This window comes from Symphalangus syndactylus, chromosome 23 (assembly GCF_028878055.3).
Source record: "Symphalangus syndactylus isolate Jambi chromosome 23, NHGRI_mSymSyn1-v2.1_pri, whole genome shotgun sequence".
Classification (NCBI taxonomy): Eukaryota; Metazoa; Chordata; class Mammalia; order Primates; family Hylobatidae; genus Symphalangus; species Symphalangus syndactylus.
In genome coordinates this window covers 64299654-64316952 of record NC_072445.2, presented here as the reverse complement: position 1 = coordinate 64316952, position 17299 = coordinate 64299654, and the positions used below count along the sequence as shown (strand labels likewise).

The window sequence follows — 17299 nt, the reverse complement described above, 5'->3', positions numbered from 1 at the left end:
AGCAATTGTTGAGCAATACTATTTTATATTTGTTCAAAATATAAGAAATTGACGGCCAAGCATGATGTTTCACGCCTGTGACCACAACACTTTGGGAGGCAGAAGTGGGAGGGTCACTTGGGCTCAGGAGTTCAAGACTACAGTGAGCCATAATCACACCACTACACTCCAGCCTGGGCAACAGAGTGACACCTGTGTTTAAAAATAAAAAATTAAAAAACATCTAAGGAATTGGTCACACAACTTCAATTGCCTTTACCAAACATTCAGAAGCTTCTCCAGAAGACCATGTATTCCAAGTTGCAGCTAAAACTGCAGCGGTAGTCTACAATCGTGTGTTTGCCTTGAAGAGTCGCAACTAAAACAATGTACCTGAATTCACCTTTTCCCACATGACTTCCAAGTTAATCATCTACAAATATAGACAAATCACCCAAGCAAATGCAATACCTTAGGTCAAGAATTATTTTTCTTTTTATTTATGTATTATAAGCACTGTATATTTTATTAATAGCCAGTATTATCCACAGAATAAACTTAAGTCTCAAACAAATCTCACTGTAGGATTTTCTTTACCTGCACCAGATCATAACAATGTTTGTCCAAGAATAAAAAGCACTGTGCAAAAAGGAGGTAACAATAAATGCTGGTTAAAACGAATTTTCACGAAGGTTTAAATTCAGCAATCTCTTACCTTTTGTTTCTTTCCTTTAAATTTGACTTTATAATAGAAAATAGGCAACAGCCTTGCATAGAAATTTACTAAGGAAGAAACACAAATGTCCAGTAATAATAATGTAAAAAAGAAATTCAACTCTATCAGTGCTGAAAAAAAAAACCCACTGAATATAAGGAGAACCAATGCTTAACATTTATCTGACAATGTTTAACAAAAAATACTGTAAAATGAGAATGCCTAGTGGCTGATGGGATGGTTAAATTTTTCAGTGTATCTGGAAAACAACATAATAGCATGTATCAAACTCCTGAATAATCTGGTAACTCTTTCACGGAGCATTTTGCTTTCAGGTATTTACCAGATGGAAAAAATAATCATGGCTGCACAAAAATATAGCAATAAAGCAACTCTGTAGCATCATCTCCTATTAATTATTTTGTTATCAAGTGTCTACATGTAAAGTGTTTAAATAAATTGTGGTCAACCCATACAGTAGAATACTATGTAGTTATTAAAAGTCAAGTAATGGAAGAATTCTAAGTGACCAATGGAAGTACTATAATATGTTACAGCAATATACAGTTGGTACAGTATGATTGTGTGTGTGTGTGTGTGTGTGTGTGTGTGTGTGTGTGTGTACTGGAAGGATATTTCACAAGATGTAAATAAAAGTGATTTCTAGGTATTGAGATTATGGGTGATTATTTTTCCTGTCTCTCCAGTTTCTCTGCCCCAGAGGGTTGGCCTGTATATCCCCCAAATCCTTCAATTAGAATATACTACTTTAAGAATGAGAAGCAAAAAAACAGGAAAAAGGAACTGTGATCTACTTTCAGGGGAAGATGACACCCACACTCTGTTAACTTCCTGAGGGCCAGACCGCCTGGGAGGGAAGCCCCTCGCCCCAGCTCACTTTGCCCTGCCTGCCAAATCCAGAGGTCCAGTGGCCCAGCTAGAAAGACAAGTTTGTGGGGCTGTCCTCATCCTCTATATTTTGTCCATTTAGCCAAAAATATCTTGCCGAATACCTATTATGTGCTAGCCATGGGGCACACAATAGTGAGGGGGAAAGAGAGAAAGGAAGAGAAGGAAGGAAGGATGGGAAGAAGGTGGGGAGGAAGAAAACTTCCCTGGCATATTATGCAGGAGTCTAACCTTCATCACATGACTGACTCTGAGCCATGCTAGGCAGAGGCAGGGTCACAGGGCTATAGGAGCTGAGTTTAGTGGGAGCTGCCCAGCCCTGACACAGCATCTTTCTTCAGGAAGCAAGCACTGAGTTGAACTCTCAAGGAAGTGCAGGCAATATGGTAAAGGGGTAAGGAAGGGCATTCCAGGATATGCACTAGAGATGCCAGGGCAGGGGAGAGCAGGCAGCAAGGCTGGAGCACCCAGGATGGGAAGAGACCAAAGCATGTGAGGCCTCAAAGGCACATGCAGGGGGGCACCGAGAGGCTTTGGCAGGGCATCCCTTAGCAGATGCACCTTCAGACAGGATAGCTCTGGGTGTAGACTGGATAATGGATTTGGGAGGGGGCCATGGTGGATCCCAGGAGACCATGAGGAGTCCCATCTAGAGTGGTAACACACACGTGGAATGAAGTGATGTATTAGTCTGTTTTCATACTGCAATAAAGATATACCTCAGACTGGATAATTTATACAGGAAAAAGGTTTAATGGATTTACAGTTACACATGGCTGGGGAAGCCTCACAATCATGGCAGAAGGCAAGGAGGAGCAAGTCATGTCTTACATGGATGGCAGCAGGCAAAGAGAGAGCTCGTGCATGGAAACTCCCCTTATAAAACCATATCTACTGAAACTTATTCACTATCACGAGAACAACATGGGAAAGACCTGCCCCCATGATTCAATTACCTCCCACAACACGTGAAAATTTAAGATCAGATTTGGGTGGGGACACAGTCAAACCGTATCAAGTGGAAATACTATTTTTCAGTGACTTTGATGGGGAGTTTCTAATCTTACACTTCCAAACGGTAACAAAGATTGAGTGCAGTGACTCACACCTGTAGTCCCAGCTACTTGGGAGGTTGAGCCGTGGCAGGGGGAGGATTGCTTAAAGCCAGGAGTTTGAGACCAACCTGGGCAAGACAACAAGACCTTGTCTCTAGAAAATAAAACATTAGCCAGGTATGGTGGTGCATGCCTTTAGTGCCATACTCGGGAGGCTGAGGCGGGAGGATCAGTTGAGCCCAGGAGTTCAAGGCTGCAATGAGCTATGATCACACCACTGCACTTTAGCCTGGGCAACAGAGCAAGACTCCATCTCTTAAACAAGCAAACAAACAACAACAACAAAAACAGTAACAAAAGAAAAGATCAGCGTTTTGGGCAAGAAGTGACAGCTCAGGACTAGGGACTTTATAACACAAATTCCAGGTGAGCAGAAGGCCACAGCCAATGAAGCACCATTTTGTCTGAAAAGTACAAAGTGCTTCCCCTTCCACCCTCTGAATGCCTGCTTTGTTCATCAATAACCTTACAATTGGAGCCCACATATCCAAACTTCAAAGTAAAAGCGAGAGCTCAATTTGTGTCTATGAAGCAGCGTGCCATGAAATCATCTGACCCTTTGTTTTCATCTGTGTGCAGTGGAGACAGGAAAGGCACCACTCATCAGACTCCTCCAGGAGCCATCTACCAAGCCTCTCTCTTCTGAACTGAGTCCTGTTTTCCATGGCTATTTTACATTTCTAACGAGAAGCTATTATGTGTCAAATAGGTTCATCCATGTAGTCCCTCACTATGGAGGACCTGGCCCCAGCCAAGTCTGCACACTAGATTACAAAGAAGCTTTCAGCTTTAAGGCACCTCCAGATATCTAGTTTCCTCTAAAAATAAAAATAGTAATAAAGCAGTTACCATTTATTGATTATGATTGACTTTTTTGTAGGTAAATTAACCTACATTAAGGGAATGTAACTTACGTGACCTACCGATACCACAGAGTAGAGACAAGATTCAGCCCAGGCCTACAAGACCACAAAGGCCATTCCCTTTGAGCCCCCTCCCCTCAGCCTTTCCCCTCTCCCTCCATTTGAGAGAGACAGAAGCTTGGGTCAGACCTGCTTCTTGAAGCTACATAGTCCAAGTCCCATCAGTTTCCAAGCACTTGGGGATCACTTGTGGGATATCACTACAGTGGAAGATAAGCAAACCACTGGGCATAGTAGTAGGAAAGAGGCCATTTTCTCAGAGGCCAAGAACTTAAGAAGGGAGTTTCACTGCCTGACCTCCAGTGGCCCTACTGTGTGTATGATCTTGGATGCATCACTCATTATGCCTCAATTTCCTCATCAGGAGAATGAGAATCATCATACGACAGGCCCAGAATCCCTTCCCTGAAATCCTTTGGTACAGATGTGTTTTATAATTCAGAATTTCTTGATTTTAGAAAGGTAATAAGAGTTTACATTTTATAACACCCCTAACAGAGTCTGGTACAGTACTCATTAACCACAAATCAATCATATTAATAGTACATAGCAAAACATAGTGAAATACACCCAGGTGAGATAAATTAAAACTACAAACAGTATTATCAGTTTAGATGAAATTTTTCCACCAAAAGAACTATCTTTAAAAAACCATTTCCTCCTCTGCAGACTTGGAAGACTTTGGAATTTATTTCAGAGTTGCAGAGCCAGGGGTTGGGCAGCGAGGTGGGGCAAAGAGTGGATGACAGAGCTTTGTTTACCTTGTAAGGCTGCTGTGAGGATGAAATGGATCAAAGAATACATGGAAAGCACTTAGAAGAATGCTTGAGACATAACAGAAGTGCATTTCGGACATTTTCATTCATTCCAAAAGAGAAAAAACACAGGCTACTTCAAAGGCCATTATTTGTATGCCAAAATTACTGCTGGGATGTTTACTACTACAGGGAATTAGAAAACATCTTCAGAAGAATTCTGAAATAGAAAGACCTCATCAGACCTCTTCAGAAGAATTCTGGGTGACTCTGCCGGCTGCTGCCAGGAGAGAGAACTCAACAACATCCCCATGAGTCTGATCCAGAGAATAAGTAAATTATTTTATTCCAGATACCACCTGCTAGTCCAGCAAAAGGGGCTCTCCAATACTTTGAATTAAATGTGGCAAGTGCAAATCCCATAATGGCAGCCGGAAGTTCTGGAATTAGCCAGAACTGGAGGGACTCACTGAAGCCAGAGCCTGGTATCCTATCTACAACGGCGAATGAGGACCCCTTCTTCATAGCACGTAAAAGAACTCTTTGCATTCTTCATCCCATTTCTGGTTCCCTCCCCAATGTTTTTCCTTTGGCTTACTGAAATCACTTCAATCTTATCAAGATGAGATCTTGAGAGCGTTCTCAATTTGAGGAGCAGAGTCGTAGCTACAAGTTGCTAATTTGTCCCATGCTGCAGAGGATTTTTATACAACGGTCGTCAGTCCTTTCATGCTAGAGCTCCCCTCTCCGCAGCCCAGAGCAATTTCTTTGACTTTAATCAGATGCTGCAACGTGTTGCTCTTTTCATCACTGGAAAATTGATCAGACGGATCTGTAAGTGCTCACCTCTTTCCTGGCCCAGCATACGTGTTCCTCACACCAACAAAAACCATTTCTGTTTGTAGTTTGCCATAGTATACGTAGACTTATTTGAAAAGCAAGTACTTTGCATAGTATGTCCTCAGAATAACAAAATATTAATAATAATAACAAATGGGGTAAAAAAGAAATGAGGAAAGGGTAGTGTCCAAGATAGGCCTACTACAGTTTGTCCATTGGAACAAACAGTTATTGGTAACCCTAATGAGCTACCAGTCTGGAGCAAATTAAAGAAAAAAAGTTTATTGTGTATACACAATAAACAGCCAGCTGAAAATATTTCAGAACACTTACTCCAATTTTCCTTGTGAAATCCAAGAAGCTTTTCAAAAAGCAAAGTCTCTTCTCTTTTATTAAACAACTGTACTAAAAATATTGTCTGTCTTTTCCCACTAGAAGGTAATCTCCATGAGAACAAGAACTTTGTTTTGCTGTATTCCTGGTGCTGGGAAATGTAAGCATTTCAGAGATGCTTAATAAATATTTGTTGGATAAATGAGTGGGAGAGCCTGAAGCAAGCAGACAGACAGATGAATTTTCCCTAGTTGTGTAGAAAGCAGCCAGTTGGTTTCTATACATTTCTATCAAATACATACACAGAGTATGTGACATCAAGAGCCCAAGTGACTTTGGGGGCATCTCACACTTTCTGTGCAGTGAGTCTTCCAGAAGTCTGAGAGATCGTGAGAAAGACTCTACTGAAAAGCTTAGTAGGCTGGCATCAATTCCACAAAATATTTGTATAACCCATATAATATAGGGTTTGAAACTAACTAAAAAGTAAAACCTTAGCAGTCAGTCAAGGGGGCTGTGAAATAGTGTTACACAGGAAGTAGCATGGTTTCCTAACTTCTACACAGGAGGGGAGCAGTTTTCAGGTTGCACTCAATCTAGAACAGCAGTCCCTGAACTTTCTGGCACCAGAGACCAGTTTTGTGGAAGACAAATTTTTCATGGATAGGAGGGTGGGTAGTGGGTAGTTTCAGGATGATTCAAGTGCATTACATTTATTGTGCACTTTATTTCTATTATTACATTATAATATATAATGAAATAATTACACAACTCACCATAATACAGAATGAATGGGAGGCCTGAGCTTGTTTTCCTGCAACTAGATGGTCCCATCTGGGGGTGATGGGGGACAGTGACAGATCATCAGGCATTAGATTCTCATAAGGAGTGTGCAACCTAGATCTCTCGCATGCACAGTTCACAATAGGGTTTGCTTTCTTATGAGAATCTAATGCCGCTGCTGATCTGACAGGAGGCAGAGCTCAGGCAGTAATGTGAGCAATGGGGAGCAGCTATAAATAGAGACGAAGCTTCACTCACCTCCTGCTGTGCTGCCCGGTTTGTAAGAGGTCATGGACCAGTACTGGTCTGTGGCCCAGGGGTTAGGGACCCCTGATCTAGAAGACAAAGGCAGGATGTGATCAAACCTGTCTCTTCCCACTGCAGTGTGGCAGAAACTCAGAGACAGGCCACAGAGAAAAAACCAAAGTGGCAGTGCTATGCAAAGGGAAATTTTTGCCTAATATAATAAAGATCTGAGGGAAATTAAAGGGGAGCAGCCACAGTCAGATACAAATGATGAGGAAGGTATATTTGCCACTGGAGACAGTGCTACATCATCATTGTGTAGCGTCAAAGAATAGTTAGGACTGTCTGCCATCTACTGGCACATGTAATGTAGGTTACATTGGCCCAAACCCCCTTCCCTGACCTTTTGTGGGTCACAGAGTGGAGAGGGCTGTCACATTGCACACTGCACAGGAAGCAATGCACAATCTGTTCCTAAGGGACCTTTGCTTGTCCCACCTGCTGGCAGGCTGCTTCCCTCCACTCCACACCAGCCATTCACGTGCTTACCTCTCCTCTCCCTTCTTCTCCTCCTCTCCTCTCCTCTCTTCCCTCCAGGCCTTTCTTTTTTCTCCCCTCACTCCCTGGAGTATTGTATTCTCTCTTGTGGCACAGCTTCACCCTTACTTGCCTACATACATAGCTGGACTCCTGCCCCCAGAGTCTCACATGTGATTCTTTAAGTCTCTCCTCAAACAAACACTTTCTCCTTAAGAACGGCTTTAGGGATGGTCATCTTGAGAAGACTATTTTTACTCTGCAAGAAAAGAAAGCCACCATCCCCAAGAAGACCTCTATAAAAGGAAAGCAAGGGTGGGTGCACTGGCTCATGTCTGTAATCCCAGCACTTTGGGAGGCTGAGGCGGGTGAATCATCTGAGGTCAGAAGTTCAAGACTAGCCAGGCCAACATGGCAAAACCCTGTCTCAACTAAAAGTACAAAAATTACCTGGACATGGTGGTACACGTCTATAATCCCAGCTACTTGGGAGGCTGAGGCAGGAGAATCACTTGAACCCGGGAGGCGGAGGTTGCAGTGAGCTGAAATCATGCCACTGCACTCCAGCCTGGGTGACAGAGTGAGACTTCGTCTCAATAAAATAAAATAAAATTATATATATATACACACACATATATATATATGAAAGAGAGCAGTGTGAGACATGGAAGAAAAGGAGGACCGTCCAAAAAGTAGAAGAGAAATCTGAATGAGACCAGAGCCCAGCTTCTTCAGCTACAGCTTGCTAAGAGATTAGAAGTCAGCATCAAAGCCGGACAGTATGTGTGTGTTTGGTTACCATTACATAGACATAACCATATTTTAAATAACTATCATAAACCGATTCTAATTTTATTCTATAATTAGGGAACAGGACATTCTCAAAGAACACTTTGGCTGTCTTTATAAAGGTTCTAGTTAAAGAACTCTTCAAAACATCATTATGGGTTGATTTCTGAACTAGATGGGCCATAACTAATGATTTCAATCAAATCCCATTTTCAGTAGGCAGAACTAGTAAGTAGAATTCCTTAGAGAATGTGGCTTACTCTTAATCCTATATGGGTATGTTATATATGTGTTATATAAAATGCCATCTGTCATAAAACAAAACATTGAGATTTTTTAAATCTCTTTTGTACATTCTGCAAACGATCAAATTCTGTAAGCTAAACCAGAGGTCCTCAGAATGTAGCCCCAGATCAACAACACCGGCACCATCCAGGAACATGTTAGAAACACAGGTTCTCAGGCCTCACCAGACACAAAGGAGCAGAAACTCTGGGGTGGGGTCCAGCAATCTGCATGTTAACAAGCCCCCCAGCTGATGCTGATGCCCTGAAGACCACTCTAGCCTGAAGACCACTGTCCTAGGGTTACCATGATCACAAGGTTCCTGATTGGTCCATATGGAATATTTCTAAATGCTAGTGAGATCCCTGAATTACGATTCCCTTCATTTCCAGGTCTTTTGATTCTCAAAAATCTGTAGCCCTGTCTTCAGATGACACTGTTTCTGCAATAAAGCCAATGTTTCTGTCCCCGCCCAAACTCATATATTGAAATCCTAAGACTCAAGGTGATGGTATTAGGAGGTAGGGCCTTTGGGAGGTGATGAGGTCATTAAGAATGGAGCTCTCAGAAATGGGATTAGTGCCTTTATAAAAGAGGCCTAACAGAAACCCCTCGCCCCTTCCACCATGTGAGGGCACAGCCAGAAGGCACCATCTGTGAACCAGAGGCCCCTCGCCAGACACCGAATCTTCTAGCACCTTAATCTCCGACTTTGGACCTCCACCCTCCAGAACGGTGAGAAATAAATGCTTGTCATTTAAGCCACCCAGTCTAAGGTATTTCTGTTATGGCAGCCAGAACAGACTAAGACCATTTCCCTGCCACAGCTGCCCACAGCTCTCTGCCAGGTTTTCTGCTCCCTGCCCTGCACTCCTGGACTCCTCCTCCAGTGTCAATCATGACGCACTTTGCAGGGAAGGAAGGTCTCACCCTCAATTGCTCTCCTCACTCACATGTTCAGAGCTCTCTTTACAACTTGCTGGAGCACTCACATATCCCAAGGGAAAGCTTCTGTGTTCCATCCTGGACCTTCTAGGGGCTACCACCCTTCCACCAGGGCCCCCGCTCTCACCATGAGCTTCAGACTCATCACCTGAGATCTTGCTCACAGCGCAGCCGCCTTCCACTCACACAGGCCAGAGGGGCTACCTTGTCTCTTCTTAGAGCAACTTCCCACCACTCCCTTGGGGCTCAACCTTTGCTTTGTGTTCTGTAAAAGCCAGCAGTTCTCAAACTTCAGACTGCATCAGGCACACCTGGAGTGCTTGTGAAAATCCAGAATGGTGAGTCCCACCCTCAGAGTTTCTGATTTAATAGGTATTGTGAGTAGCCCAGAATTTGCATCTCTAACAAGCCCCCAGTGGAAGCTGAGGCTGTCATCTTCCCAGGCCGTGCTTTGAGAACTGCTGTTGAAAGCCATCATCACTGAACTTATTTGCAGAGGTACCTAAAAATAATCAATCCAGAACTGTTCCTTCTCCAAATGACTACTATCTGATGTCTATCAAGAAATCCAAATTATTTACCAATCAATTTATTGGTAATTAAGTTCCACCTATTTCAAAAAAAGTTTTGAGCTAACTCTAATTTTTGATTAGCCATCAGCAGAAATAGTAAATTTACCTAGTGCATTCAGAAAAATGCTGTTCCTCCAGGGAAAATAGTGTTTTCTGTTGCTCCTGATATCTGCTGACCTTGGCATTGACTCTGGTCCTCTTACACTAAGGTGGAGCTGGGGCAGGGTTGGGGAATCAAGACTGAGAAACCTTTCTGTCCTGCAGCAGAATAGAGATACATGGAGGAAGGAGGACAGAATTTTGGCTTTGAAGAAAAAGTGAGATGTGATGTCAATGATCCCACTAACACCAAAACCATCAAACCAGCGTCCTTAAGGGTGGCCCCACCTCCTCACCCTTCCTGCTTTTTCTACCAAGCCAAACCCAGAAATAGAACATGGCTCACTTCTCAGGGCTATTGCCTCTGCCTCATCTCCAGAGACCACATCTGCAGCTCCCAAAACAAGGTCTGTTCTGCAGCTGGACAATTCACTGCTAAAATCCCAAACCTAAGAGCAGAGCCAAAGCCAGAGCAGAGGAAAGTGACAGTAGGGCCACAAAGCCTCACTCCAGATTCCAAATGTCATTCTGTAGCCCTCGTGCTATCAACTGCTGCCTGCTAGCTGCAGCCAGGTCCCTGGTCCGTACACAGCCTGCATCAAGAGCCTGCAGAGACACGGGGGCTGGAGATGGGAAACAGATGGTGGCCTGTGCTTTGTCTTTCCCAAGTTTACAACCTCACCTGGGGGTGGAGGCTGTTCTGAGGGGCCCCGGGAGGTAAGTTCACGCATCACTACTGACCCTCTCCCTGTGAAAGCAGAAAGTCAACACGCATCCTACCCAGACCAGACCAGCCGCGCCTGTAGATTCAAGGTCCCGGGGGAACAGTATTCAAATGCCTCTGCTCACAGCCTTTTACTTCTGCTGTGGTTCCCAGCGAGCCTAAAATCTGAGAAGTGAAACTGAACATCCCACTGCCTTGCTGAGGGGAGAGGAAGAAACTTTACGGGCTTTTTATTGGCCAGTTATTTTTCTGTGTGTCCCATACAGGCCTTCACCATGAAGGGTTTCACAGCCACTCTCTTCCTCTGGACTCTGATTTTTCCCAGCTACAGTGGAGGCGGCAGTGGGAAAGCTTGGCCCACACACATGGTCTGCAGTGACAGCGGCTTGGAAGTGCTCTACCAGAGTTGCGGTAAGCCCTTGCAGTACACCCGTGTGTGTTTATGGGGAAAGTAAGGCCCACAGATGTGAGCTGCTAGTGCTCAGTTGGAGTTGGGGTGGGTGAGGGGTGAGGGGAGAGGGGACCAGCAGCTGAACACTTTCTCCACCTGCAGCAGGTCTGGGAGGGCCTTTGGGAGAAGCTGTAGGGCCGGGAGCGGAAGAGAGAATGGCAGTGCGATGAAAAGTACAAGAAAGAAACTGAATCTAAATCTAGCCATTTATTAACACCACAGAACCCAAAAAAGAACAAAATGATCAGTGAGTCTACCAAATCATCAAACCTCACCAGTTCAAAATTAGGAAAAGAAGCTTCCAGTAGGCCCTTCCCCAACGCTGCACAACTGGGCTACCTTTCCATCTGATGTACTTTGCAAGTGAAGTGAAAAGATCACTTCTGCCCAAAGAGAAGATTCCTGTCCCTCTCTGGACACTTTCAGAGCTTTCACTGCAGCAGCAGCTCTCATGAATTCAGCAAGCACTTCGCATGCAGCTATCAATGCCAGGGTTTCTCAGTGCTACAGATAATAAAAGTGCTTACGCTAGGCCTGTCACTCCAGCGGGCCACCCCAATATGCCAACAGATAAATTGCAATTCAGTGAAGAGAATGCAGTGAACTGTGGTAAGAAGTGTCAGAACCAACCAATCGGGCTGTGTCTTAGTCAGCTAGGACTGCCATAACAAAGTACCACAGGCTGAGGACTTAAATAACAGAGATTTATTTCCTCACAGCTCTGGAAGCTAGGCTGGTTTTTCCTCTCTCCTTTGCTTCTAGGTGGCATCCTTTCCCTGTCTCCTCATGTGCTCTTCCCTCTGTGTACATCTGTGTCCTCATCTCTTCTTGTAAGGACACAATCATATCAGATTAGGGCCCACCTTCATGGCCTCACTTTAGCTTAATCAGCTCTTTAAAGACCCTATCTCCAGCAGGGCATGGTGGCTCACACCTGTAATCCCAGCACTTTGGGAGGCTAAGGAGGGTGAACCACTTGAGGTCAGGCATTCGAGACCAGCCTGACCAACATGGTGAAACCCTGTTTCTACTAAAAATGTAAAATTAGCTGGGCGTGGTGGCACGTGCCTGTAATCCCAGCTACTTGGGAGGCTGAGGCAGAAGAATCGCCTGAACCCAGGAGGTGGAGGTTGCAGTGAGCCAAGATCGTGCCATTGTACTCCAGCCTGGGCAAGAGGAGCAAAACTGTCTCAAAAAAAAATAAAAATAAAAATAAAAAAGACCCTATCTCCACATACAGTCACATTCTAAGGTACCGTACTCCCCCCAGTCTGCTAGGAATACGTTCCAAGACTCCCAGTGGATGCCTGAAATCGTAGATCGTTTTGAACCCTACATATACTATGGTTTTGGGACCCAATAAATGAGACAGCTACTAAGTGACGGACAGGCAGGTAGTAGAGACAACATGGATATTCTAGACAATTCATGTTCCTGGCGGGATGGAGCTGGACAGCGTGAGATTTCATCATGCTACTCAGGGATGCTCAATGTCAAACTTATGATTTCTGGAATTTTCTATTTAAAATTTTTGGACTGCAACTGGCTGAGAGTAACCGAAACCTTGGAATGTGAAATCTTGGATAAGGGGGCTGTACTGTGCTGTACTGGGGGTTGGGACTTCAACACATAAATTTGAGGGGATGCAATTCATCCCATACAGGGCTCCCAAGTGGGGAGCAACTCAGGAGCCCAGCCTCAGGATCACATCTGCTGTTAGAGGGACTGGCTTGTGCAAACGCATGGCATTGTGGTATCTGCCACTTTGGAGGGAGATGGGGGCAAAATGCCGTTTGAACTGCAGGAGATGGGAAAGAGAAGTTGATTAAGCATCTGAATTGGCCTCACTCTAAGCTGGGGAGTGATGAGGATGCAGTGCTTGAGCAAGTACCTGATCCTACAACTGCCACCCAAAGAGCTGCCCAGAGAGGTCCAGATGGTCACTCTAGTCACCAGGGCAATTTGTCCAATTTGACCTTACTCTTTTAAAAATAAGGGACATTGAAATGCACACACACAAAAATTAAAAATAAGTAAAAGAGAATGAACGACTGGATGCTGGAAGTGCTGATCTTGTCACTCTAGGTTTTCCCATGGCCTCAGGACCACTAGTAACCCATTCATTTTTGGTGCAGGATGAGAAGCAAGATGTGAGATAAATGGACTGGTCAGGGTTGGTTTTTCCAATTCATCCTTGCAAAAAAGGTTGCCACAGCTGATCTGTCTCCCAGACTCACCCTCTGCCTGCAGCCAGGCCGGTGCATCCTTTCAAGTCACTTGCAAGAGGACTGGGCATGCCAGGGAAAGAATAAGGACATATCACCTGCCCACTGGAGGATGGCTCTTTCCTCTGTAGGTGAAGTTGCCCCATGGAGTCAGTGAACGTCTTAGCCAAGCCACTCAGAGTAAGTGATGGAAGAGATGCAGTTTTCATCCAAGGGAGTGGGAAGATCAGACAATTAAGCAACAGGGTAAATGCTTTGTGTGAAAGGCTGTAGTGAAGGCAGGCATTGCGCACCAGAGACATAGTAGTTAGAAGATGGTGAGGTTGGCATCTGGATCTGTTGGGAAAGGAGTCACCAAGCCTAAGTTGAGGCTTAAAGACTGATGAAAATAGTAATGATAACACCTCATGTTGGTGGAGGCCACCAGGCTAAGTACTTTACACGCATCAGTCTTATGTTGCAGATGTGTAAACTGAGGGATAAAGATGTTATTAATAGTTAACTTTTCCAAGGCCACACAGCTAATAGTGGCAGAATTATATCCCCAGGGTCACAGAGAAGGTAAGGCATTGAGGTACTATTGATGGAATTAAAGCAAATTGATCCCCAGCCTGCCTGACTCCAGAACCCATGCTCTAAAACTCCCTGTGGTCTAGAGTTTCATCAGCAGGCAAAGTGGACTAAAGGAGGGATGAGAGGAGAAGTTTGGCAGAGAGAATGACATGCGTGAAGGCAGGGAAATGGGACCAGGCACAGGGTTCAGGGAACGGCAGGAAGGCTGAAAACACAAAGGGCTGAAAGAGGAAGTGGGAGATATGAGCAGGACCCCAGACAACGGGGGGCTGCCTCCCTTTGGCCAGGAGGAGGTTGCATTTTGGAAAGATCCTTGGGCAGTAAGCAGGAGTGTAGATTTTGAATTGGAAGCCATTTGAGGCTAAAAATAGGGTTTTCTCCACGTGGAGCAATAATTCAGGAAAGAAACCACTAAGGCCTGAGTTGACATCATTTCCGCAGTCTTGATAACCTTGAGGAGAAGGGAAACTTCACAAGCAGTTACTGGGCTCTGATTACTGACTAGGAAGTAAGCATAGTTTTCTGAAAAAGTGGAAGTCCTGGCCTGGCCACCTCTCAGTGACACAGGAAAAAAGACAGCCACTGTCTTTACTAAAGCAAAAGGAGGAGCAAACACAGTCAGGGCCTTGCGTTTGCTAAATCACAACTCCCAGGGTTACAAAAGCCCAGGGACTCCACCCCATGCACACACCACAAACACCCACCAATATATTTATTTATATGCTGCCTCCAGCATATACACGAAGATGTGAGGAGATGACAGAAATACTTATGATTGGAAGGGGAAATAGGCAGCAGTGGAAGAAGCAGGGTGCAGGGAAGCATAAGGGAAAGTGCTATGGACTGAATGTTTGTGTCCCCTGAAGATTCATGTTAAACCCTCATTCCAGTGTGACAGTATTAGGAGGTGGGGCCTTTAGGAGGTGATTAGGTCATGAGGATGGAGACTTCATAAATGGGATTAATACCCTTAAAAGAAGAGGCCAGAGATCTCCCTTTTCACCACATGAGGACACAATGAGAAGGTGGCTGTCTGTAAAGCAGGAAGGGAGCCCTCACCAAGAACCTGCCCCTGCTGGCTCCCTGATTTCAGATTTCCACCCTCCAGGACTCTGAGAAATCAATGCTGGCTGTTTAAGCCCCCCAGTCTGTATAATTTGTTAAACCTGCCTGAGCTGGCTAAGGGGAAATCAGAAAGGCAGGAGAGGTTAGGACGCATGTGACAGGGTAGCGTGAGAGGTAAGAGCTTAGAATCTGGAGTCAGCAAAGCTCATTCAAATCTCGGGGCAACACTCTAGATCTCATGTTGTTGTTTGTAAGGGGGGTGTATTAGTTTCCTGTTGCTGCTGTAACAAATTTCTACTTGGTGGCTGAACACAACACATGTATTCACTCATAGTTCTGTGGTCAGAGCCCAAAATCAATTTCACTGGGTGGGCAGGGCCTGGGCCTTGCTCCCTTAGAAGCTCTGGGGGAGAATCCCTTTTTTTTCTTTTCCAGCTTGTATAGCTGCATTCCTTGGCCTGAGGCTTCTTCCTCCATCTTCAAAGCTGACAGTGTAGCATCTCGCTTCCTTCCATCATCACATGGCCTTCCGGTTCTGTTTCAAAGCTCCCTCTGCCTCCTTCCTGTAAGGACCCTTGTGATTAGGATCATCTCCCCAACTCAAGATCCTTAATCACATCTGCAAAGTCTCTTTTGCCATGTAAGATAAGATTCACACGTTCCAGGGGTTAAGAGGTAGACATCTTTGGGGACCATTATTTAGCCTAATATCATAGGGAGAATATATTACCTACCCAAAGGGCTGTGTAAAGATTATGTGAGAAGGACCACATGAAAGGTGCTTATTAGCACATACTGTGCACTCAATACATCTTTGCTGCTGATGACTTTCTACGGTATTTTACAACTGATTGAAGTATAATAGACTCTGAGCTTCCTTGAAGCCAAATCAAACAAGGAAATGACATTGTTTCTGAAATAAAATTAGTTTTTAAGATGCTCAGCTTTTCCTGATACAGGGATGAGTGATGAGGGGAATTTCTCCCCAGAGTAGATGGCATCCTGGACGGCGTCTCTACTGAGATGCCATGGTGACTCAAACCCACCGTTTCTCATGATGCCCCTTGGTGCAGGTCAAGAACCCAGAATCAAGATACATTCTGCAAAGGGCCAAGGCAGAATCCTCCACGAATACAGCAATCACAGGTCAGGCTTCTTTGAGGAAGAAGGTTAGATTGTGTACAGGAATGGATACGCTGCACGTCCTGTGGGCAATCCTCCATAAATATTATCATTGCCATTGTTTTTGTTACTGGATGTTCATAAGGGTCAGATAGCAGAGCTCTGGATTGTATTTTTTGGCAAGAGCCCAGTGTTGTAATTTCACATGCTCTGATGTCAACCAGGCAGAGGAGGACCTGTGACACATGCTCAAATGACTTATGTCCCCCTTTGGTTTCCCTGATACTCACAGTCTACCTGGACAGAGGAGTGGCTCCTAGAAGTTATGTAAGGCAGACACTTGCGAACTAGAGCCCACAGGCCAAACCCCACTCGGTGCCTGTTTGTGTATGGCCTGTGAGCTAGGGATGATCTTTACATTTTTAATGTTAAAGAATTCAAAAGAAGAATATTCATGACACATGGAAATTATCTGAAATTCAAATTTCTGTGTCCATAAATAAAGTTTTATTTGACACAGCTGCACCCATTCTTTTAGATGTTGTTTATGCTACTCTTGTGTTACAATGGCAAGGTAGTGTGACAGTGACCACATGGCAAGGCTCCACAGAGCCTTACATATTAATCATCTGGAACTTTATAGAAAAGGCTTGCCAATCCCTGGCCAAGAGTAGGAAGGAATCTCTTAAGCTCTTCACCGGATCAGAATCTCAAGTTCCAGGCCTTCCAGATGATTCTAGCCACAGAGAGGCTGCATGGGCAAGTGAACTGATGGCAAAACCCATCATGATTGCAAGGAATTTGTAAGATCCCTTTCATAGAATCATCACTGTCATAATAACCTCTCCCTTCTGCATGACATTTTAAAATTTATGAAGTCCTTCCATTGACAAAGCCTCATTTAATCCTTACAAACAGAGGTATATAGGATGTTTATCTCCATTTTCTGGATATAGAAACTGAAGCGTACACACATTAAGCATTTTAATAAAGTAATATACCTGAGCCATGATACAAATCTATGTGTCCTTACTGCATGCTCAGTGACATAGAGCTATGTCATAGAACTCTAGTAGGGAGTAAGCCATGCCATCAGATCCCAGAAATACAGGGTGAGACCAGGCAGAAGGCACAGCACAAAAGATAAGTCTTCAAGTAAAAAAGTGAAAACCCCAAGCAGTCTGTGGACCATCAAAAGGAGGAGGATGGGGAGGAAGAGGAGATCAGGAAGAGAGGGAGGAGGTAACGGAGAGGGAAAGAGAGAAGGACGAGAGAAAGATGGGGAAGGAGGAAGAAGAAGAGGAAAAGGAAGAT

The 17299-nt window shown here is 44.5% G+C and overlaps 1 protein-coding gene across 1 annotated transcript in view; it reads left to right on the top strand.

Annotated features, from left to right (window-relative positions):
- The first annotated feature begins 10682 nt into the window (after positions 1-10682).
- The window catches only part of LY86 (lymphocyte antigen 86), a 59349-nt gene continuing 52732 nt past the window's right edge, over positions 10683-17299 (top strand). The window contains exon 1 of the mRNA XM_055262957.2: positions 10683-10960. Coding sequence (XP_055118932.1) covers positions 10825-10960 — 136 coding nt within the window. The 5' untranslated portion in view covers positions 10683-10824. The remainder of the gene's footprint in view (positions 10961-17299) is intronic.